Source organism: Lutra lutra, chromosome 15, assembly GCF_902655055.1.
Source record: "Lutra lutra chromosome 15, mLutLut1.2, whole genome shotgun sequence".
Classification (NCBI taxonomy): domain Eukaryota; kingdom Metazoa; phylum Chordata; class Mammalia; order Carnivora; family Mustelidae; genus Lutra; species Lutra lutra.
In genome coordinates, this window is record NC_062292.1 from 35,664,480 (window position 1) to 35,686,814 (window position 22,335).

Consider the following 22,335-nt stretch of genomic DNA (forward strand, 5'->3'; position numbering starts at 1 on the left):
TATTTACCTCATATCATCACCAGAAGTAGAGCAGGGAGGAAAAAATTGTATATAAAAATATGACTGCCAAACTTCTTCATTCTAGGGCGGGGCAGGGTTTGTCTCAGAGGTACTTGGCTCATTTGTTGAGGAAAATGCTTCAGGAAACTTGAGTGGTTAAGAAAAGCAGCTGAGCACCCTCCTATTCACGCATTTCAGTTTCTTCTCTGACCCCAGATTGAGAATAGCCCAGAACAGAGACATTTGTTCAGAGAGCTCAGTGTCTTTGTGTAACAAAGTAACAGGAAACTGCTGTTTCCTGGGAGAGGTGGGGAACAGTAGAGAGATGGAAGAGAAGGTATCTTGGGAGGGAAAAATGGCCCGTGGGCAGGGCTCTGGACAGCTGGACAGCCTGGAGGGTGTAAGGTGGGGGAGGTGGAGAGCCCAAGTGTGGTGACTTTTAGCTGTTGCTTTGCCTTCAGTGCGGCTACAGGCACCCTATCTCGCCTCTGACCTCCAGTAACTCTTCCACACAAAATGGCCCCCTGTTCTTAGGGTTTCCGGGATCAAAGGAAGGAAGGAAGATGTCCAGCTTGCTATGAGTAAGAGTGATGGGTCAAGAGAATGACATTGTCAGGAGGAAGATGCAAGAGGTTGAATTTAGCCAGAAGAGGAATTCAAAAAGAAAAGTCATCATGAAAATGTCAGCCTTGGGTGCCTGGGTGGCTCAGTCGGTTAAGTGTCTGCCTTCGGCTCAGGTCATGATCCCAGAGTCTTGGGATTGAGTCCCACATCGGGGTCCCTGCTAATCTGGGAGTCTGCTTCTCCCTTTCCCTCTATACCTCCCCGCTGCTTGTGCTCTCTCTCTCTCTCTCTCTCATGCACTCTCTCACGTGAATAAATAAATAAAATATATTTTTTAAAATTATTAAAAAGGAAATGTCAGCTCATCCCCCAAGAATCTTTGAAAGTCTTGGGGGAGAACACAGACATCCCACAAAATCTGGTATGGGGACTGGACCTATTTCAAAAACACATGATTAGGGCTCCTGGGTGGCTCAGTGGGTTAAAGCCTCCTCCTTTAGCTCGGGTCGTGATCCCAGGGTCCTGGGATCAAGCCCCACATCGGGCTCTCTGCTCAGCGGGGAGCCTTCTTCCCACACCCGCCACCCCACCTATTTGTGATCTCTCTTTGTCAAGTAGATAAATAAAATTTTTTTTTAATTACCAAAACACATGATTTGGGAAGGCTGATAAAAAATCAGGTTATATAAGGATTAAATGAGAGAAGGTACAGAAAGCATAATTAGCTCAGGGCCCAGCCTGTGATAAGCACGGAATTACAGGTAGCTTCTTACTATGATTTAGTGTGCAATTTCCTCTTTTCTTCACCGTTTTGAGCTTCAAGGCCTCACGATCTCCTTGAAAAAGATGATATAGTCATTCATTCATTCTACAAACATTTATCAAATTCCTTCTGTGTATCAGGTAAGTTAAATAATCTCAGGCAGTGTCGGTCATCAGAGCTAATGTCACTCAGGGCTCAGGATGGGCCACGAACTGTGCTCCGTGCCTTACCTGGCTTACCTGGTGTGTTTCATACGATCCTCACAACGCTCCTGGGGACAAACAGTTGTGTTTCCACTTTATAAATGACCAGACCGAGGCACAGTAAAGTTAAATGACGAGCTCAGATGACGGCCAGTGGGGGAACCAGCATTTGAACCCAGATAGTGGGATTTCAGTGGACTCTTTTTTTAATTATTATTATTTTTAAGATTTTATTTATCCATCTGAGAGAGAGAGAGAGTACAAGCTGGAGGAAGGAGCAGAGGGAGAGGGTGAAGCAGACTCCCTGCTGAGCAAGGAGCCTGCTGCTGGGCTCGAACCCAGGATCCTGAGATCATGAGCTGAGACAAAGGCAGAGGCTTATAACTGACTGAATCACGTGGGCACTCCATTCAGTGGACTCTTTCAAGCTTTTTGCTATTTTTGAATGCAACTACTTGTGTGTGAGTTATGCCCTGCAGGAGGTGAGGTATCATCAGGGAAGTGTCCTGGGGAGGTAAACCTACAAATAGGGGCAGGACTGTCTTGCTTCCTTCCTTCTCATCCCTCCCATTCCCTTTCTAGCTCTGAGCTTTTAACAGGGGGGTGACATCGGAATCCCACCACTTCGGTGTGTTCAGAGCTGCTCATCAGCTGGTTCTGAGTTCTCCCATTCTGCCTGTGCCCACCAATAGCCAGGGGAAGGAGGAAAAAGAAAGAGAAGGAAAAGACCCATTAAAGCAACCAATGGACAATTAGAGGCTGGCTATTTTGCCATAATGCAGCATATCAGCACTAAATAAATCAATCACTTGGGGGGTGGGGAATGACTTTCCTATAATCAGCTATTAAAGTCTTGTACCACTAATTAGTCTATTAATTAGAACTGTTCTCGTCCTTCCACTTGTTATCAGCCTGCCAAGGCAAAGAAAACTCAGCCCCACGGGCAGGAGATAAGAGAAGTAAGAAAGACGGAAGTAGCAGATTCAAACAGCTGGGCATGTGTGTGTTTCAAAAGCACAGCTCTTAGTGCCCGGGGCAAATCCACCTGCTAGTAGGGAAGGAACGTTTATCAAAAACCAAAGGGCTGTTGTCTTTGTTGAGCAGAAAAGGAAGAAACGATTTAATCTTTAAAGAGAAAAACCACCATAACCACACAGGGGGATCTGTGAAGGGCAGTTCTACTGGGTGTCCCCCAGGGCACTGGACACAGTGAGAAGCACACATGCTTCGTGCAAAGGCAGTGCTGTGAGAAGACAGGAACACAGCCCTCCACGCGCTGAGGCTGAAGCAAGCTCATCTCGGGGAACCGACCCATACTGAGTTCCTACTATGTGCCAGGCACACCTCTGTGTTTTACATTGGCTACAGCTTGTTGGCTGACTTCACCGACATTCTTAGGGCGCCCTAGAGTTATTTCTGGGAGTTCTCAAAAAAGAACCCCATAGGAACCCTCACAGCTGTGGTCATCAAACCATGGTGGCTGGGCTCTTCCTCTCCTGTTCTGACTCTCGGTGGTCCGTGCCCCCTGCCCACCGAGAGCTTGAAAAGGCCTCTCATCACTGAGGCTGACTCAAAGGGCCCAGAAACTCACAAGTCATTCTCGCTCCAACAGTTCAAAGAGCCTCTGGGCTCCACCGCTCTCTCCATGTCCCCAGGAGGGGCACAGCAGGGAGGACTGTGGCCTTCAGACTCCCTCCTTCTCTTTTCCAGCACCTCTGCTCCCCTCTACCCTCCCCTAGTTACCAAACTGACATACCCATGCACTCAAATGAAAACTAGCAGACACGGAGGGGGGTGTCGGAGGCAGGTGTCTCCACTAGCAACAGCCCACCAGCAGCTGTTAGGTTATCTTGTTTAATCCTCAGAACAACCGTGTGACAGGCTATCATCAATCCCATTTTGCAGAATGGGGGACCCGTGGCTCAGAGAGGTGAAATCATTTGGCCAGTCTTCTGCAGGCAGTGACAAAGCACTTAGCAAGATCTCAGTAAATATTTGCTGACAGACGGAATCGGAAACATGAAGGCAATGGAAGTTCTCCAGTTTGGGGGGAACCTCAGAGCTCTCAGGGGTCCAACTATGTGGCAAAAGGGGGCTGTCAAGGGAGATAACCACCAAAGTGGCAGAAGGGTCAGAGATAGGGAGTATAGGGTCAGCCTCAAGGTCATTTTCTCCCTACCCTACTCCTTCCTGCCCTAATACCTGTTGTTACCGATTTTACTTTCTAGCAACAATGCACCACTCCTCCCTCCCAAAGAAACCCCTTCAGAAATGGTAAGTGGTGACATTTTCCAGCTGCACGATCCTCAGGTTGTCAATATGAATGAGTCCCAACTCTGCTTTCTACTTCGGGGATGGGAGGGAGGGGCGGTGGTGATGTATGTTTGGGGAAAGCCTGGGCTTGGGAGTCAGCAACCGGTCCCTGCTCCCTGACAACTAACTGGGTGACCTCAGGCAAACTGCTTTGCATTAGCTACCTTCAGTTTCCTCATATGCAAAATGGGAAATGTCAGCTGCTTACCTCAAGTGTTGTTGTGAGGATCCAGTGAAGTAATGAAGAATTACAAAATACTTCCACAGATATCTCAGGCAGCCTTCGGATCCCCAAACCTGAGTATGATTATCCCTATTTTTCAGTTGAGGAACTCAAAAGACTCAGAGAGATTGAAATTCACTAAGAACAGTGAGCAGTGCAATTATTCAAAAGCAGGCTGCCTGGCCCTACCACACCGGACTTTCAGATCAAGCAGCATGACCGCGCTCTGGGGTATGTGTCATGTTCAAAGCCTTCGTTCATTTGGTAAATATTGGTTGCGTTTCTACCTGGCACCAGGGATCGAGGGTGCTTTGCAGAGCTCCCCGTGTGGCAGAGAAAGCAGACATCATATAAGTAAGGGACAATACTGTGTGATGAATGTTAGAATGCTCTAGACTAGGGGACATGGGAGGAGACCATAGGGCAATCTGTAGAGGAGGGCATAGCTTCATAAAAAATCATGGAAGGGCGTTCTCAGCTCGAGGTGGGAAAGGGCATGGTGTTTAGGATGACTAAAGTATAAAGGGTAAGAGGAAAGTGACGAGAGAGGAGGCTGGAGGGACAGTTGAGCTCAGTTTAGAGAGGCCTGGCAAGTGGGTAAAGGAGTTTGAACCTCATCTTTGGTGCAATGTGGAGCTACCCTAAAGGGTTTCTGTTTGGATTTGGGTTGTTTGTTTATTTGGAACCTAAGATTTGTAGCAGGGAAATGATTGAGATCATTGGAAGATTTTTCTGGCTGGGATGTGAAGAGACTGGATCTGAGCCTGGCAAGACTGGAGGCAGATAGAGCAGATACATGGAGAAAAATGCAGAAATTCAGGCAAGAAATAATGGTGAGCTGAGCTCCAGATGGGGTCATGGAGCTGAAGACAAGGACAACCTTTGAAATAGATTTAGGAAGTAAAACCAAGAAGTGGTGATTGATGGGGAATGTGTGTAGAGAGAGGGAAGTGAGAGGGAAGGGTCAAGGATGACATTAGCTTGAGCAACTACTGGGTGATGATTTTCCTTATTGGATAAGGGGACTCTGGGGGTAGAATGTCTGCTTTCTAGCTATGAACTTGTATCCCAACTTCACCAGGGACCTCTAAATTATGGCCATCTTCCCCAGAGGAGGAGGAATGGATGAAAAGATCCTGCTACCTTGAGAATTCCATCTGCCAGGCACCGAGTATGCACATGGTGGCTATACGTTGTTGGTACAGCATGGGAGAGGAGGGGAGGCTTTGAGTTTCTTTGGAGCAAAGAGATTCATCTCCCGGCCTCCTATGAGTCTTCTGTTCCCTCATTGCAACTTCCTTTTCTTTGGTTTTGAAGCGCTGTTGGTCAAGGGCATACCATATAAAGCACGTTAGTAGTGGGGGGAAACTGATTTAAAAGAGTTTATTATCTGGAAGGACCAAGAAGACAACCAACCACAAAATAATTACAGTTCCATGTGTACAGTGTTAATAGCCATAAGTGGCATAAAGTACATGTCTCCCGAGGTCTCAGATGGCACTTCTGAAGGGGAAAATCAGAAGGAAGAGGCCTCTGGGTGAGTCTTACCAGAAAAGATGGAATTTCTACAGGAAGAAACGTGAGCTTGGGGTAAAAGGAGATAGTCTGAAGGAAGGAACACTATGATAGAGATGGCAGCGGGTACAAGTAATCACCAGCTCAGCCTCCTGCTGTCTTAGGGTATCTGCAGACCCAGTTCTTATACTGGGGTCCATGGCGCTTTGAGAAGTCTGAGAACGCCCTGACTGTGCGAAATTGTGTTTATGTAGGCACGCGGACTTTACCGGAGAGCGGCCCACAGCTCTCCTCCAATCCTCAGAAGGGTCTGGATCTGAGAAAAGGTAAGCAAACAGCACTCCAATTCCCCTGAGTTAGAATTTACAGGTGGCTGGAGGCGCGCTTGCGCGCCTGTGGGGTGTTTGCGTGTGTGTGTGCGTGTGTGTGAAAAGCTCCGATTGGGAATTGACCCGTGCATACCTGGGATCTTTCTGGATAGGCCCAAGGAAGCCTTGGAATGCTAGCCTCATGCGTTTCCTGCCGTTTGCCCACACCTGACCCCCACCCCCTCTCCACCATAGTGGTCGTCACCCGCGCCACAGTCCCCACTGCCCTGGGAGGAATAAAAAAGGCAAGGTCGGAGGAGCGGGGGGGGGGGGGGGGGGCGCGGAAATCCGGGAATCAAGCAAGAACTCTGAAGCGCCTAGGGAGACGGGGTTGGAGGGGAGCCGTTCCGCCCCAAATCTGGAGTCGGTCAGTGGGCCCGTCAGGTCCCCCGCCCCACAGCAAGGCTTCGGTCAAATTCTGGGAATTTCCCACTCGGTCGACAGGGCTGCGGCAGATTTTCCCGGACGCGAGCCTGCCGTGCCCCCCGCGGCCGCTGGGTGGCGCGGCGCGGGGCACCGAGCGTGGGAAGCGCGGGCGCGCGGGCGGGCTGAGCTCACACTCCCGGGAAGCGGCCGCGGCAGAGCCGGGGTCCGCAGCGGCTGCGCATCGCGCGCCTCTCGCTGGGCGCTTGGGGGCTGCAAGGTGGGCTGCGCGGTCCCCCGGGAGGGAGGAGGCTGCCGGAGGTGAGAGCGGGGCCCTGGCAGGGTGTCGGGCGTAAGAGGTGGAGGGGGGCACCGCAGGCCGGGCCTGCGTACGCTCCCCGAGGGCCCCGGGGCGGGCGCCGGGGGCGATGCCGGGGCCCCTCGGCTCGCGCCCCACCCGCGCTGCGGTGCGGCCTCCGGATGCCGCTGCCCGGGCCGCGTGTGCTGGTGTGGATCGTGGCGGGGAGCAGCCCCGGGCTCTGGGGCCAGGGCTAGCCGGGCGGGGGAGGTGGCGGAGCAGCCCCCCGGCCCCGGCGCGGCAGCCCGTGCCCACTCCCACCTTGCGTTTTTCGGCTCCGCAGTGGGCGTGGTGCCCCTTTGCTGCAGAGGGGGCGCCCGGAGTTGAGGAAGGCGGTGGGGGAGGGAGAGCGCAGAGACAGGTGGTTGAGGGGGCGAGGGCTGGTGCGCTGAGGCTCGTGATATTAATGCGTATTTCTTTCTCCCCCCTTCCTCAGGGGGCGCGGAGGTGCGTGTGGTGGAGGCGGCGGGAAGGCCAGAGGCATAGTTCGGGAGAGGGCTGGCTGCTGGAGATGCCACTGGGCTCTCTCTCTCTAATCAGCCTCCCCCCCCCCCCCCAAATTGATGAAGTGGTTGGGGTGGTGAGGGTGGAGGAGTTTGATGAAGACCTGGTCCAGAACTGCCTCGAACTGCCCCTAGCCGGCCGCCTGGCTCCCGCGTGCATATATCCAGAGCCGCATACTCTGAGCACTCTGCAGAGGCTGGGGGCCGGGGCCAGAGGCTGGGTGGTCTGTGAGAAAGCCTGTGGTTGAAGAAGCTTGAGCAACAGAGTCAGCTCCAGCGATAGGGGTTGGGGGGTTGGGGTTGGAGGTGAGGGGGAATCTCCAGGCGTATAGCTCAAGTTCATAGGTGGTAGGAAGTGGGGTCTGTAGGGAAATAGGGTAATGTCCTTAGGACCTTGTCTTTCCAGCCTTGTTTAGAGCTGTAGACCAAAATTTGGGATTTGGCATTTGCCAGATGTGCTTATTTCTTTTTTCTTTCCCTTTCGGTTTGTTTTGTTTTTTTCTTTTTTTCTTCTTCTTCTTTTTTTTTTTTTTTTAGAGGAACTGCAAATGACAGAGCAGAGGGACGGCTGGCTCATCCAATCCTGGAGCCGCTGCAGCACTTGTTCCCCAAACAAACATATTCTGGTGCAAGGACAGAGAGGAGGGGGCTACTGGCTCCCAGGCCCTCCCGGACCCTGGCCCCCTTGCTGCTGCCCACTGGAAGGGCAGCCTGGCTTAGGCTGCCGGGACAGAGGCTGCTGGTGGGCCGGGGCGTGATGGCTGCAGCCCCTCCCTGCTGCCCCGCGTGGGAAGAAGAATGCAGAGCCAGGCAAGTCTCTCTGTGTGTCCTCTGGGGTGAAAGGAGCAGGTGTAGACAGGCTGGGGCCTGGTGCTGCTTTGCATTGGTGGTAAAAGGCCTGTACCTCCAGCCCCTTGGGTTTGCTTGCACCCCTGGCCCGTCCCTGGCACTCACCCCTGCATCCATGTGCTTATTGGTGCTACCATGTTATATAACGCTTATATAATCTCCCAGGGCGAGCGCTGTGTCTCCGCTCTCAGGTCACGCCGACACAGTGTCCCTGTGGGAGGCAGGATCTGTGGAAGTTTGCGGGTGGACCTTCTCCCCCATGCTCAGCCTGGCTCCTCCGCCTGATCCCAGGTCCCGGAGGGCGAATGGGAGATCAGGGGCCCATCCATACCAGCTGTTTGGGGCGAAGAAAGAGGTGATTGGGCGGCTTCCTCACTGTCTTGCTTCCCGAGGCCCCCCTTGCCCAGTGAACCGTCTGGTGGAGTGGTTGCCATCCTTGAGTTTTGAGGCCTGCGTTTCATCTTGAGGGCCCCCTGGCATGGCGGATGGGTGTGGTGATATGGACCCCAGATGTCGTAGTGAAAGAATACATGGTATGTAGGGTTGGAGGGAGAGGGGCAGAAATTAACTCTGCTTTGAGGTTTTGAGCAGAAGTGACTAGAAGGATGGTAGAGTGGCATTAGGAGGAATTTGGAGCAGGCCTCGGAGCTCAGGGATGGTCAGGGAAGGGTGTACAGGGAAGTGGATCAGACAGCAAAGATAAACATGGTGTTCTTTTACTGTACTCTCCACTGGGCTGTCCCTGGTTACCAGGGCAACAGAAGCAGTGATGAAAATCATGCCTTTCGTTCAGTGGAAAAATCTGGCTCCTCCTCCCGCCTCTTCCTTCTCTAATCGCCTGCGACCCATTGGGAGGTTGATGGCTCCAGGGATCAGAGACCCCAGTGTATCCCCATCAGGGCCCCTCTTCCCCATTTTTTAAATCATCTTGCGCCTTTCTGCATCTCTTATCTCTCCCCGGAGCTCGGCATTTGCGCAGGAGTTGGATGGATGGAGGGGGAAGGGCAGGGACGTCATTGCAGGGCAGGGCGAGCAGAGCGTGGGCAGAGACGTGGATGCAGGAATGACTGGCGCACGAGGAGGGTCAACATTGATTGGCTAGATGGCGCTTGTTTCTGGGGTGGTGGGACCTGGGGGTGGAAAGGGTGGGTGAGGGCCTGCAGAGCCTGACAGCATAGTCCCATAGTAGGGATTAGGAAGGCCTTGAGGTTTCTTTTGTGGTCCAGGCTCCCAATGAAAGCTGGGGTTCATTCATTCGTAGAGACTACATACCTCCCATGTTAAGTAACGTTCTCGGAGCTGGGAAGACAGGACTGGGCCTTGACTTTGAAGAGATTGTGGTAGATGGGAGAAAGGTAGGTATATATGGGAAGATCAGCCTGGCTTTGTTACAAGCCTGGAATCTGGAGCCCCAGGCAGGAGGCTGGCTGTATTCCAGACTGGAGGTGATAGATTAGGGTAGAGCCTATCAGAATGCAGAGGAAGAGTAGTTCAGAGAGCCACTTTGGCTTATGGATAGGACATGGGGAGAATAAGGGGTACGATACTGGGTCTTAGTGATTGACGGAAGAATCAGGAATGAGACCTGTTGAGGGGCATCGTGTTTGATTGGATTTCAGACGTACTGCCTTCAAGACCCTGGCAGGGTGTCCAGGTAGAATGTTAATGGTCAGAGTTTGCAGTGAAAGTCAATTCTGGGACAAGACTCGTAGGAAATTGTATCACAAGGTCTTGAACGCACTAGGTTGCTAAGAACGTATACTGAGAGAGAGAGAGAGAGAGCGCCCAGGGCGCAGGGCAATCGGCCTAGATAGGGTGAGGCTGTATGTCTTGTACTTGTTTTTGATCCCAGCACCCGCCCAGACTGCTGGACCCGTTTCTGCTAATGAACACGCACGTCCGCTACCAAACCACACCCCTTTTTGAAGTTCAGGTTTCTGTTTAAGTTTCCTTCTCCCTGGTAACTATGTCCAGGAGGACATGTCCTGGAAAGATAGATACAGACACTTACTTCTCCAAGCTTTCTCCTTGCCCTTTGGTTTACCATTCATTTAGAGATTGCTAAACGGCCCCAAGACGTACCTGCTAGAGAGGTGAGCCATAGGTCCTTAGCCTGACGCCAGGATGGCTGTTTGTTCTGGTTCCTTCCCAGTCATCACTCTAGAGGAGAAAGAGGACTGGACAGAGTGTCCGGAGCCTTTTGCAAGCAGTATGATCTTTGGCGAGGTACTCCCTTTTCTAGGGAAAAGTGCCTTGTCTAAGAGGTCTGGTTTCCTCCATCTTTAAAGCGTTCAGATTTGACATCCAAAGTTTTATCCACCTTCGTCTGGGTTTCTGGTGCGGGCCGTGCTTTTTGAACAAACCACCCAGATTTCTTCGATGCTCTGTGAGAAGGAGTAACAGGGTAGAGGCCTGGTCTCCAGAGTAGGCCCCTGTCTCCAGACTGAGTGGGAGCCCATCAGAGGGAGTGTGGTTCCTATTCCTCTTGGGAGTGTGGGAACGCTGGAAGAGTAGAATTTCCCAGTGACGAAGGGTTGGCAAACCACAATCCATAGGTCAGACACCTGCTTTTGTAAGTAAAGTTTTATTGGAACCCAGACATGTTCATTGTTTCTGGACAGTCTGTGGCTGCTTTCTTGCTGCAGTGGTGTAGCTGTGTAACTGTATCCAAGACCCTCATCTATAAGCCTGAGATACTTACTGTCTTGCCTTTTAAGAAAAAGTGTGCTGTAGGCCAACAAAGTGCTTAGATCTCTGCTGGGGATGCTTACTGTAGCCATTTCAGATTCCTAAGGTTCTTGAAGTTTCTGCATTGGGCCTTCCTTTGTTATCCCATGAGAGGATGATGGGGCAGCTGAGATAGGAGAGTATTGGAGTCAGCCCAGAGAGAGCTGTCCTGTGTCTGGGAGATCCCTTTCATTTTCAGCCCTTTCCCAGAGCCTGGAGGTGCACCTCTCCACCCCATGTCTTAGAGCCTGGTGATCTGAATTCCTCTGCAGGGATGGGTTGTGCCCTCACTGTGACCACTGATGCTCCCTCTCATCTCATTCTGCTTTCCTAGGCTGTGCAGAGCAGAATGGACTAACTCAAACCCCACAAGGAGAAGGAGGGGCTGGTTGGTTCTACCAAGTCCTGCCATGTATTTCCCTTGCTATCTTTGCTTTGTCATGTCCGGCCTCACTGCCCCCTTTCAGTGCCAGGGCTCACGGCAATGCATTTGCCGAGAGTCTGCCACCAAGCCTCGTTTGTCTGCCCGAACCTGGCATTCATCCACTCCGACGGAGCAAGGCTCTCCGGCTTGGAGCTTGTGGGGCGTGTGTCTTTGTTGGCTTGGGTCTGGAATCCGTAGTCAGGATTCTTGTGGCCAAGGTTTATGGTCTCCTCTTGCGTCCAGGTTTCACCCTTTGGACCTGGTCCTCATACCGGAGTCATCATGAAGACTCCTGATTAGGATCAAGAGAAGCCACCCCCCTCCCTCCTACAGGATAGTTTTGTGTCATGGCTGGTCAGGGCTGGGATAGGAAGTGAGGCACTTTGGTGGCAAGAGGAAACCATGTTCGGGGAACGGCGCGGGCCGGGCGGGGGTGACTGAGGTTTATTCCCATTGCTGCTGGAAGGGAGGAGGCTGGCAGTGGGAGGAGGGAGCAGACAACCCAGAATAGCAAAGGAGAGAAGCTGAGCATACTCAGAGCTGCTTTTAGCTGGTAAGGGTGAGCCTGGCTCTAGGAGTCTTGCTTCACACCTCCCTACACACGTTCTCCCCAGAGCCTGGCTCTCTGACTGTTCTCATCCCCCCAAAAAAGAAAAAAGAAAAAGTCCTCCAAATACCTTTCATTTGTAGAACTTAGGGTGACCTCATCCTACCTGAGCTTGACCCAGTGTTGACACAAGGGCACTGACTTGGGGAAATATTTGTTTACCGTATATTTATCACGGGTGTGTTACTTGTAGGGCACTGGGTGAAGTTCAGAGACTGCTGAGGAAAACACAGGATTCACCATCTGGCCAGGAAGGCGAGTGGACGGTTGAACCCATTATCCTGTGATCCGCACTAGAACCCAAGCTTCCCGGGAGCAGGTCTGTGTCTGTCCTGTCCGTTGCTGTCAGCACAGTGCAGGGTATTGTGCTGGGCACATCGTGGGCACGTCGTTTAACTGGTTGACCCTTCCAGATCTGGTGCGTCCTGGAAGTGTGCCGAAGTGATCTGAGTCTTGGAGGAAGTGGAGGAAGAGGGGAGCTCAGAGCAGCAAATATGGCCAATTTCAGGGAAGATGGGATGTCCCTTGGCATCCTGGTGATGTGAGGGAAAGAGCGTATAAAAGAGGTAATGCCCCTTGGGCATGAGGATCGTTGGGCATCAGGGGACCACGAGATAGGAGAAGGACCCGGCGTGAGGAGGTGGGTCAGCGGCAGCCCACTGTGGAGGAAACGGAGGGCTGCGAGGGTTGGGCAGGAGAAGCAGCTGGTCGCAGGAAGGTAAGACAGGGCAGGGAGAGTAGGAACCAGCAGGAGAGAAAGCACAGTGGAGTCTGCAGGCCCAAGGTGAAGTCAGAGCTGAAGCAGGTGAGTCCCAGAGGAAGATGATGGCAGTGACAGAGAAGACAGGTGTCAGAGGTGCTCTGTGGGTCTCAGAAACGACCGTGTGCAGGTGCGGCCCCCACAATAGCACATTTCCCTGAGGGGAAGGCGGGCAGATAGGAGGAAATGAACAGCTGTCTGAGATCACGGTTACTCTTCAACGTTCTTACTATGGAAATGTTCCTACGTGTGCAAAGATGGAGTTCGTGGAATAAGATTCCATGTTCTCATCACAGCTTCGGCACGTAATCCGCACGTGGGCGCTCTCATTTCATCTGCACCCCGCCCACCTGTTCCTTACTCCTCTCTGTATTTTGTTGCTGTGAGCCCCAGACATCCTATTTCATCCATAAGTTCTCCACTATGGATCTCTTAAAGCATAACCCCGTCGTTGGATCATCCCGAAATCTCTCCAATCACCCACCCAGCCAGTTTTTACGTTTCTCTGCTGGTCTCCATTTTTTAAGTTTTGTTTGAAATCTGGTTCCAAACAAGATCCACACATCCCCTTGAGTTGATGGTTAATATCACATTGTCTGTGAATAAAGATTATGAACGTGCTTAAAAGAGTTTATGTTTTGCAGTTTTACCTTTTAGATTGACTTCGCTGCCCCCGCCTCATCTCTCTTCAGCTGCCATCAGCAGCTTTCCTGAGTTCTGTTGAGCCATTTTTGTGATTACTGAGTGTACTTCATTATTGCTCCTGTCTTTGTGGTTTAATAGAACTGGTCAGTTATTTCTGGAGAGCCTGCTCCACGCTGGGCGCTCTGCCGGGCGCTGCGCACGCAGCTGTGAAAAGTCATGCAGCTGCCCTGCTCCCTGTGGAGCTCACAGGCTAACCATGTGACAGTGGTTCCCGTCTGCCCGTTGTCTCTTTCCCCCACATGTTCACCCCAGCCAAACTGGGTGACGAACATGGTCCTTTCTGGGCTGTCAGCTCTGCTGCGTTCTGGGGCTTGGCGTTCATGTTCTCGTGCTGTCATATATGTGGTTGACAAGAGATACCTCTGGAACCGTCCAAGAGGTTGGGTGTGGCTCTTCTGATGGGTCTCTTTCCAAGCCACAGGATTGGGAGTCTAGCAGTGTCACCGACAGATGTGGCATGGATCTAGTTAACACTTCTGGCCTTGAGTGTCTATAGCTAAGCAAGTTAAGATGGAGAGCCTTCTTCCCTGGCAGATGGTAGAGAGGCTGAATGAAACATCTGGAAGGTGCTCTGAAATGTTGAAGGGCTCAGCAAACACCAAGGAGTGCTAAGATGTTCTTTGATCAGGTTGGCCGTTCCTGCGATGTCATGGATGTCAGGTTGCTCGTGGCTTCTGTCTGTTCTGATTAGGTTACTTGCCTCGTTACCTGCCCACTTTCTCCATTTCCCATGAGAAATCTAATGGTACAGTTCAGGTCGGGCTTGGTAATAAAACTATTAACTCATTTGCATTTTTCCGTGTAAATAAATAATCGGACTTTCTGTTTGGACCCCGTGACACTCTGGGAAGGGTCTATGAGTAATGTATTTGTTTCCATTTCCAGTTCAGATGCAAATATGTTGCAGTTCGTGGGTTAGTGTCTGAGCCTTAAAAAAAAAAAACAAACAAACCTCTATTGAGTAAATACGTTCCCAAATATAAAGACTAATATTCTTGTACCTTTCCTAGATATTTTATTATACATTTAAGATAATAATGTAGAACGTATTCAATGTGCCGTGATACTTATCTCCTGTCATTGAAGGATTCATAGGTTAGAGTTTGAGGATATGTTTTATTTTCTTCCAATTAAATGGTCTTGGACTATTTTGATCAGGTAGCTGTATTGGTTAAAATTTTTGAGCAGATCCCCGTGTGTGTGTGTGTGTGTGTGTGTGTGTATAATTTCTATGCAGCACGTTGTGCTGATACATAATATAAAGTACAGAATTAAAAGCAGTTCTGGTGCAGTGTATTCTCCTCCTCCCCACAGTGTGAACCATTCATGGTCCTGACTGAGGGTAGCCCGCCTTCCTGGCACTCCATTCCCACCCCCTCACACATTCTGGACATTAGCACTCCATTGTTCCCTCTCCTGCCAGCATCACTAGTTCCCCTCCTCTCTACTGGATCGCTTCCATGTACCGTGGTGTCTCTTAGCTTACGATCTTTTTGACCCCTTCTCTTCCAACTCCTGCCCCATTCTCTGCCCCCCTCCCCCTGCCCAAGAGGGTCTTCAGTACCCCAAGTCTGCACTTCCTCTCTGACTCCCTCTGGGCAGGCTTGTCCCCACCCCTCCAGGGGGAAAGGGCTCTCAACCAAGCCAGCCATGACCACCACGTTTCTAAATCTAGTCATCATGTCTGAGTCTTCATCCCAGGGGCTCCCGGCAGTTTGACGCAGCTGCCCGTACCCTTTTCTTTGAAGTTCTTTCTTCACTTGGCTTCCAGGATACATATTTCTGGTTTCCCGCCTGCCTCGTTAGCTGTTCCTTTGTAGCAGTTCCTCTCCCTGACCTCGAAACATGGGCCCCCTCCTCTCCATCTTCTCTCTTTCTCTCTTGACCCTCTCCCAGCCCTTGGCTTTCAGTAGCATCTGTATGAATGACGTCTAGAATTTGCTTCAGATTTATCCTGGGAGAGAAATAAAGGTGGACTGTGAGTAGATAACAGTTGGAGCTGGGTGCTGTGTACCTAGGGGTTTATTATACTGTTCTCTCTAGTTTATTTTGAAATTTTCCATAATGAAAAGTTAAAAACCTGTATGCTGATGACCCCCAGTTATTTGTCTGGAGGCTAGCCCCTCTCCTGAAGTACAGACCTGTGTATCCCACTGTACTTAATATTTTAATTTGGATATTAATAGGTATTTCACACTCACATGCCCAAAACTGAACTCCTGTTTTTCCCACACAAATATATTCTCCTGCAGTCTTCCATCTTGGTTGTGGGAATGCCATCCCTCCAGTGGCTCATGAGAATACCTATGGTCATGCTTGACTTCTCTCTTTTTCTTTCATTTTTCATTCATCAGCAAATCTCCTTGACTCTACCTGCAAATATATGTAGAATACGATTCGTTAGCACTACTTTCACTGTCATGACCCTTGTCCAAGCCATCATCATGTCTCACCTGTTTCTCCTTGGCCCCTCACGAGTGACGTAACCCGCACAGTAGGCAGAAGGATCCCATGATAAAGAAACCAGGCTCAAAACCCTGCAGTGGCTTCTTTTCTCACTCACTGAAAGTCTTGGTTCTTAGGGTGGTCTACAGGACCCTGTAGCTTCGAAACACTGTCCACCGGGAATATCATGTGAGTTACACATGAAAGCCACATAGGTAGCTGAACAGTTTTCTGGTAGCTAAATTGAGAAAGGAAAGAGAAACAGGCGAAATTGATCTTAATAAATTAATCCAGGATGTCCAAAATACTCTACTTTCTGATGCATATTGTAGGGTTTTTCAAACTAAGTCACACCCAAAGCCCATCTCAGTTTGGGTCAGCTTCGCATCTTGGGCTCCACAGCCTCCTGGGGCTAGTGGTTCCCGTGGTGGAAATGCACGCCTTTGTGATCAGGTCCCACTTGGCTTCTGTGTTCTTATCTCCTACAACTCTTCCTCCGTTCACTTCATTCCGACCCCACTGGCCTTTTTGCTGCCCCTCCAATAAACTAGGGATTTCCTCTTTTAGTTCCTACTTCCTGGGTTTGGAATGCTTTTTGCCAGATAGCCCTGTAGCGGACTCTTCCTTCTTTTGGGTCTATGCCGGGATAGTACTTTTGCAGTAGCTCAGTCCAGCCCCACACATTTGCTGCATCTCCTGCATCCCTTCCTGCAGCGTTTTCTCTCCTTAACACCTTCACCCACTTAACATACCGTGTATTTCTCTTACCTGGTATATCTTCCCTCTCTCCCTGCTGGAATGTGACCTCCATGAGAGTGAGGTTCTATGTCACTTTTATTCCCTGCTGTATTTCCAGAGCATTGAACAGTGCCTGGCACCTGCTGGATACAGAGATGTTTCTGAAGAATTAAATGGGATGAATTATTAAGATTCTTTTTTAGTTAAGAACCATGCCGTTGAATGCACTTTATTGGGTGGTGTCTTGTTCTTGCTGGGTAGCAGTTGGAATGTTTAGTTCAAGTCAGGGTAATTTGAAAGAGATCTCTTTATAAAGCAGGGATTTTGGGTTCAATGTATAATTTAAATGGATTCAAGATCCCCGAAACACTGCATTTCATTCATTTCTTCGGGAGATTCTGAACCACGTTCGAATAGTCTGTTTCAAGTGTGTGCACAGATACGACATTTCAGAGGTGATGTCCTCACATTGAATGTGACAACATCGTCACATGATGGTGGAAATGATTTCCAAATGCCGGTTTTTTAACATGTTCTTGCTGTGACGCCAGTCTCTTTCCAAAAATAAAGGCTTTCTTACCCATTTCTTTTAGATGTCACCTTTACCTTGAAGGGACAGATTGATTACCTGTTTAAAAATATTTATCAAGTAGCATTTTACTGACAGGCAGTCACTGCAAAAGAGGTCAGCAGATTTTAGAACGGTTTGTTTTCTGCTTTTAAAAAAAAGAAATGTGTGATTCCTTGTGAAGTGCAGCACCTCGTTCAGGAAGTCTGCCGGGATTGATCTGTGTCAGTGCAGTCAGGTGATTAGGGTCTCACCCTCTCATTACAGAGGGCTGTCATTTGTTGTTGGCGAGACGGTACCCTGAGATTTGCTGCACTGGGCACATGTCAACTGTAGTAAAGTACGCAGACAATGGGGGTGTCCCTGACCATCCTGGAGTGTGTGTTGAATCTCCTGCACAGGGCCAGGCATGACAGTGACCCCTGGACACAAATGGAAGGAGTCGCGGTGGCATTGATTCACATGTATTTCATTGCTTGTTTTTAAATAAAAATAAATACGGACATCCTACTAAACTCTTCTTCATCCTGGTGGGTCTTGCACTTGCCGCGTCCGAGGTGATGGCTCTAATCGGTGTTTTTTTTATTGAGTGCGTTTCTCTCACTTTAATCCAGTTGAGGGTTGGGTCTTCTCCTCTCCATTGCTCCTTGTATCGAACAAGGCTGGGATGCACCAGTATTTGTTGGCTGAACAGACCTGGGGGATAGATCCATTCTCTGACCTCTGGGCCTTTGTTGGACAACCAGGTCTGGTAGCCAGATTTCTTTAGTAGCTTCTAGAGCCATTTCTTTAACAGTGTGGAAGGCATGGGTGCTTCGGAATAGGGCGGTGCGGTGCTGACGCTTGGTGAGTGTGCTGTGTCTTCCATTCGCTTACCTGTGTGCTGAAAATGTTTGTGCAAGTATGCTTTTGATCATGTTGGCAGTCTGGGAGGTATGTCCACTGGACGTGGACACTGGGAGTTGATTTTCTCACTGCTGGGACCGGAGGCACCACTTCCAAGACACGTGGCTGGAATGAGAGCTGCAGACTGTGCCAAGAACAGAGGCCCTGGTGTCCATTCTGCCATGCAGACGACCTCCCATGTTCCCCCACCCTGCATCGATGCACAAGGCTTGTCCCCAGTGGGCCAGTCTTTGCTACTTAGACAATTAACCGGTCCCTCAGCATCTGTTCGTTGACACACATTTGTATAGGGACGCTTGGGTGAAGGGCTCTGTCTTTTGGATAGAATGGGGTGGGAATGGGAAAGGAAGGAATATGTCGTGTGAATGGGACATGGTCTCTGTCCTCAAGGAGCTAGAGGTTAGTGAAGGTGAGAGACCCCCATCCCCCAACTAAAACACAAGACAAAGCTTAAAAGGAATGTGAATGGAGAAGAAGTGGGTGTAGGAGCCAGAGGGGCTGTTGGGAATTGGAGAATAGCTCTTGGAACATGAGGAGGAAGATCTTGTCCCTCTTGTTCATAGCTGAATCCTCAGAGGCTAGCATTGTGCTTGGTCCCTCTCTGGTGCTCAGTAATTACGTATGGTTAATAATTGGGCACTGAAGGTGCAGGCCTTCACCCAAAGGTGCCATGCAAAGGCCCAGGGGTGAAGGAAGAAATGACTTCTTCAGAAACTAGTTGGTGTGCTCTGAGGGCTGTGTGTGGCCGGAGACGAGGGTCTGTATTGCAGAATTAAGGACAGTCTTGGGAGAGCCTTGACCAGCTTTCTAAGAATTTGATTGTAGTGGTTCTTAACCTCTTTTGCACCAGTACTCATTAGGAATTGCATGGAAACTGTTAGTCTCTTTCTTCAAAAAAATAAAAAGAAAAAAATCACAACAACAAATGATCTGGCCTATATGATCAGAGGACTCACAGATCCCAAGTCCTAAGACCATGCTGTCAGCTGGGGGAGCTGTCAGTGCTCACTGAGATCTCATAAGGGATACAAGACACTTGTTTTTCCCTTGGATTCTTTGAGTATTGACTCTGATGAGTGTGTTTGGAGGCATTCCAGCTTTTAAGGACCCTGATAGGTGGCAGGTTCAGTAGTGATTCCAACAAGCTCGGAGAAGCCATGGAGAAGACGGGAGTGGTCTCTGTCCTGACAGAAATGGGGAGATCTAGTGTTTGTTCCATTTAGCGCAGGACAAAAAAGTTTACCTAGGGAAAAAAAATAGAAAAAAAAAATGAACCTTTCCAACTTACTAATTCAGAATATGAGACGTTTATGCTAACTTTTTTCTGTGACATGATTTCCAACTCAGACACCTGGCCAAGCAGTAATTACAGATATAGAGAGGCAATGTTTGCATTTTTGGGGAACAGTGATTGTGGAAAGGAGTCCTTAGAGTTTCATGTTGCCTTGGTACAGGGTTCGAGGAGGTCCTTAGCTGTCCTGATCCATCAGAGGGAGCTGCCTAGAGGAAGTGGCGAGATTTCTCGGGCTGCTTCAAAAAGCAGAAAGCTGGGGCTGAAGATAGTTTAAAATTGACTTGTTTTGCTCCTGTTGTCATAAACTTCCTATGAATAAAGAATATCTGTATACCTCCAGTTAAAAAAAAAAAATTCACCCAACTTCCTAACTGCCTTGAGATCGTAGTGTCCCTCATAGACAGACAGACTATTTGGAGATTTGAAAAACCTGATGCGGGCAGCACCATGTTGACTTTTCTGCCTGTGTGTGTCCTACGAAGTCCATCCCATGGAGGTAACGCTTCATCCCAATGAACGAGTCGGTTGAAGATGAGCCCTGTGTGCGGCCATGTTCTCTGCTGGCACTGGAAGGCACCATTGGGGGTAGAAGAGGGGGTGCCCTTGAGCTCCGGACCCAGGAGCAAAGCAGCGAGCAGGCTCGGGAACCCTCGGGAGCAGCCAGTGCTCTTCCTCCCCTTTGCTGAGGCTCCCCACTTGTGTACTCAGTGGGATTTTCCTTTGTGAGATGAGTCTGTGAGTGGGCTTTAAAGGTTTTTTCAAGGAGGTGAGCCCCTCCTGTGTTCCCCGGAGTTGTGTTCCGACTGCAAGTCCAGACACCTTAATGGAGGGTGAAATCAATTTAATGGGTTGAGACCAACATTTTTTTTAAAGAACATAATAGAAAATACTAGGCTGCCTCGTGTGTGGTAAAGAGGAGTATGATTTCATGAAGGTTTGTTTCAGTTTTATGTATTTTACGGTTGTGTATGTTTATATTGTTTTATAAGCTTGCATACATATCTCTCAAATACAAAGTATCTGTGTATGGGTGTGTACAGGGTCACCTTGTAAACTTTATTTCTTACTGTGAATCAGGGTCCAAAAGTTCGAGAAACCGTCTTGGAAAGTTTTCTTGGCTCTTGGTGTAGACAGTGGGTTCCAGCAGCTTCCCCAGAGGCCATCTCTATGGAGACAGATGTGGTGAGAGGGCTTTTTTTTTTTTTTTTTAAAGAGCTGCAGAGTCAGGCTCTCACAGCGTGATTCAGGCTGTCTGGGCGCCTGTCCCCCCCCCACTACCCGCTTCCCTGTGCCCCATGTTTCCTCCACAATGGAGGGGGCAGGGAAACCACACCAGGTGATGGGAGCAGGGGTCCCCTTCCTGTCTGTTTCACCAGATATGATTCCCTGGAGTGCAGCATGGCCTCTTCTCTCTTGACTTTATTAGCTATATCCACACCAAGGAGAGGGCAGAGAGAAGGCCATGCCAAACTATTATTTTGCCCTATTGTTCTCTGTTTCTCAGACTTACTGGATAGGGCTGTCAGAGTTTGCAGGATCTGGGGGAGATTCTGGCACATGGGAATGAGCCAGCCCCCCTCAACGATTCCCCTTGGCTTTGTGATTCTCTGCCTCCATCTTTCCCCGAAAGGGGAGGAGTCTTTCCCGGATGCTCGCTGCCTCCCTTTCCACCAGCTGCGCCAACCGGCCTGCAGAGTGCTGACCCACTTGTCGTACCTCAAATAGAGGTTTAAATTAGGACCTTTAATCTGTAAGAGGCTTACAGCCTGTTGGGTGGCCAGCTGCTCTCGACGTCCATGGGGCAGAGCTCGGCTTTGCCTGGCTGTTGTGTTTAAGGAATCACTGGGGTCTGTGGCTTCATGGCAGGAATGACCAGGCACGCAGACTTGCTTGTGACTTGTTGAGAACCAGGAGAGCAAGGTCCTGGGGAAGCAGAGATATTTGCTTGATACTCCTTTGGCTGTCAGCACAGTACACAGGCCCTGGGAGTGGGTGGGTGGGGTCGCTTGAGATGGAATGGGGTGATGGTGTGTCTTTTTAATGATGGAGTGGAGAGCCTGGAATTCCATGGGTCTTGGGTGCTGGCCTTGCTTCTCCGGGCAACTGAGCCTGGGTCCCTGCCAATGTGCATTTAGTTCTATTGGGTCAACATCTGTTTTCATTCCACAAATGTTTATTAATCAGTGTGGTGCTAGGGGCTGTTGGGGACACACAGAAACGTGAGAATCTGGGCCTCCCCCAAATTGTTCATTGTCTTTTTGAGACCAGATGAGGACATATTAAAATGTTCATTCGTCCCACAGGCTGGTACCTATTTGGCTAGCTGCTGTTCAGGGGAGCACATAATCAAGTTCCAAAGTAATCGGCGTGGTGGGGGTGGTGTCGTTGGAGGTCTGAGAATGGACAGAGCCCCAGGCTCGTCAGAGCTGGGCCCTGAGTGGTGGGATTGAGAAGGATGGGAGAGGGAAGGACATGGAAGGTGGGAGGAATGGCGTGAACAGGCAGGAAGAGTGGGCAGTTCTCTTCCTGCATGCGGTGGCTGCCCCTGCCGCGCCCCCCCCCCCCCCCCCCCCCCCCGCTTCTAGAAACAGTCCGTCTCAGGCCTAGAGAGACAGCTCTTGCATTCCCTCTCTTTTCTCCTGCTCTTTATCATGATAATAACAAGAATAATGATTCCTAACTTTCACTGAGCACTTACTGCATACCGCTGTTCTGGCTGCTTTTCCGTGGATTTTCTCAGGAAGTCTGCACAGCACCACGGATCTGCCCTTTCCAGTTGACGGCACCGAGGCGTGGAAAGGTTCAGTAACTCGCCATGGTCATAGCAAGGAAGTGGTTGGGTCAGGAGTCCAGCTGGGGCAACCCGAGGGCAGAGGCCCATGGTCTTAACCCACTGGTTCCTGAACTTGTCTGAGCACTGGAATCACTGGGGGAGCTTTTGAAATTTCCGAAGCCCGGGCCAATTCCATTACACCCTAGACCAATTACATCACAGTCTCTGGGGCTGGGACTCAGGCATCAGTCGTTTTTGAAGCTCCCCAGGTGACTTCATTGTGTCACCAGGTTTGGAAACCACAAGGTTAACCTCTGAGTTTTGGTTAGGGATTGTGAATATTTGATTGAATACAGTTGTGTCTCC

The 22,335-nt window shown here is 50.1% G+C and overlaps 1 protein-coding gene across 1 annotated transcript in view; it reads left to right on the forward strand.

Moving 5' to 3' along the window:
* The first annotated feature begins 5,541 nt into the window (after positions 1-5,541).
* Positions 5,542-22,335, forward strand: part of LOC125085576 (uncharacterized) — a 41,998-nt gene continuing 25,204 nt past the window's right edge. Inside the window, exons 1-5 of the mRNA XM_047704053.1 lie at positions 5,542-5,603; positions 5,836-5,907; positions 6,394-6,633; positions 7,711-7,983; positions 11,974-12,099. Of these exons, the coding sequence (XP_047560009.1) occupies positions 5,542-5,603; positions 5,836-5,907; positions 6,394-6,633; positions 7,711-7,983; positions 11,974-12,067 (741 nt within the window). The 3' untranslated portion in view covers positions 12,068-12,099. The remainder of the gene's footprint in view (positions 5,604-5,835; positions 5,908-6,393; positions 6,634-7,710; positions 7,984-11,973; positions 12,100-22,335) is intronic.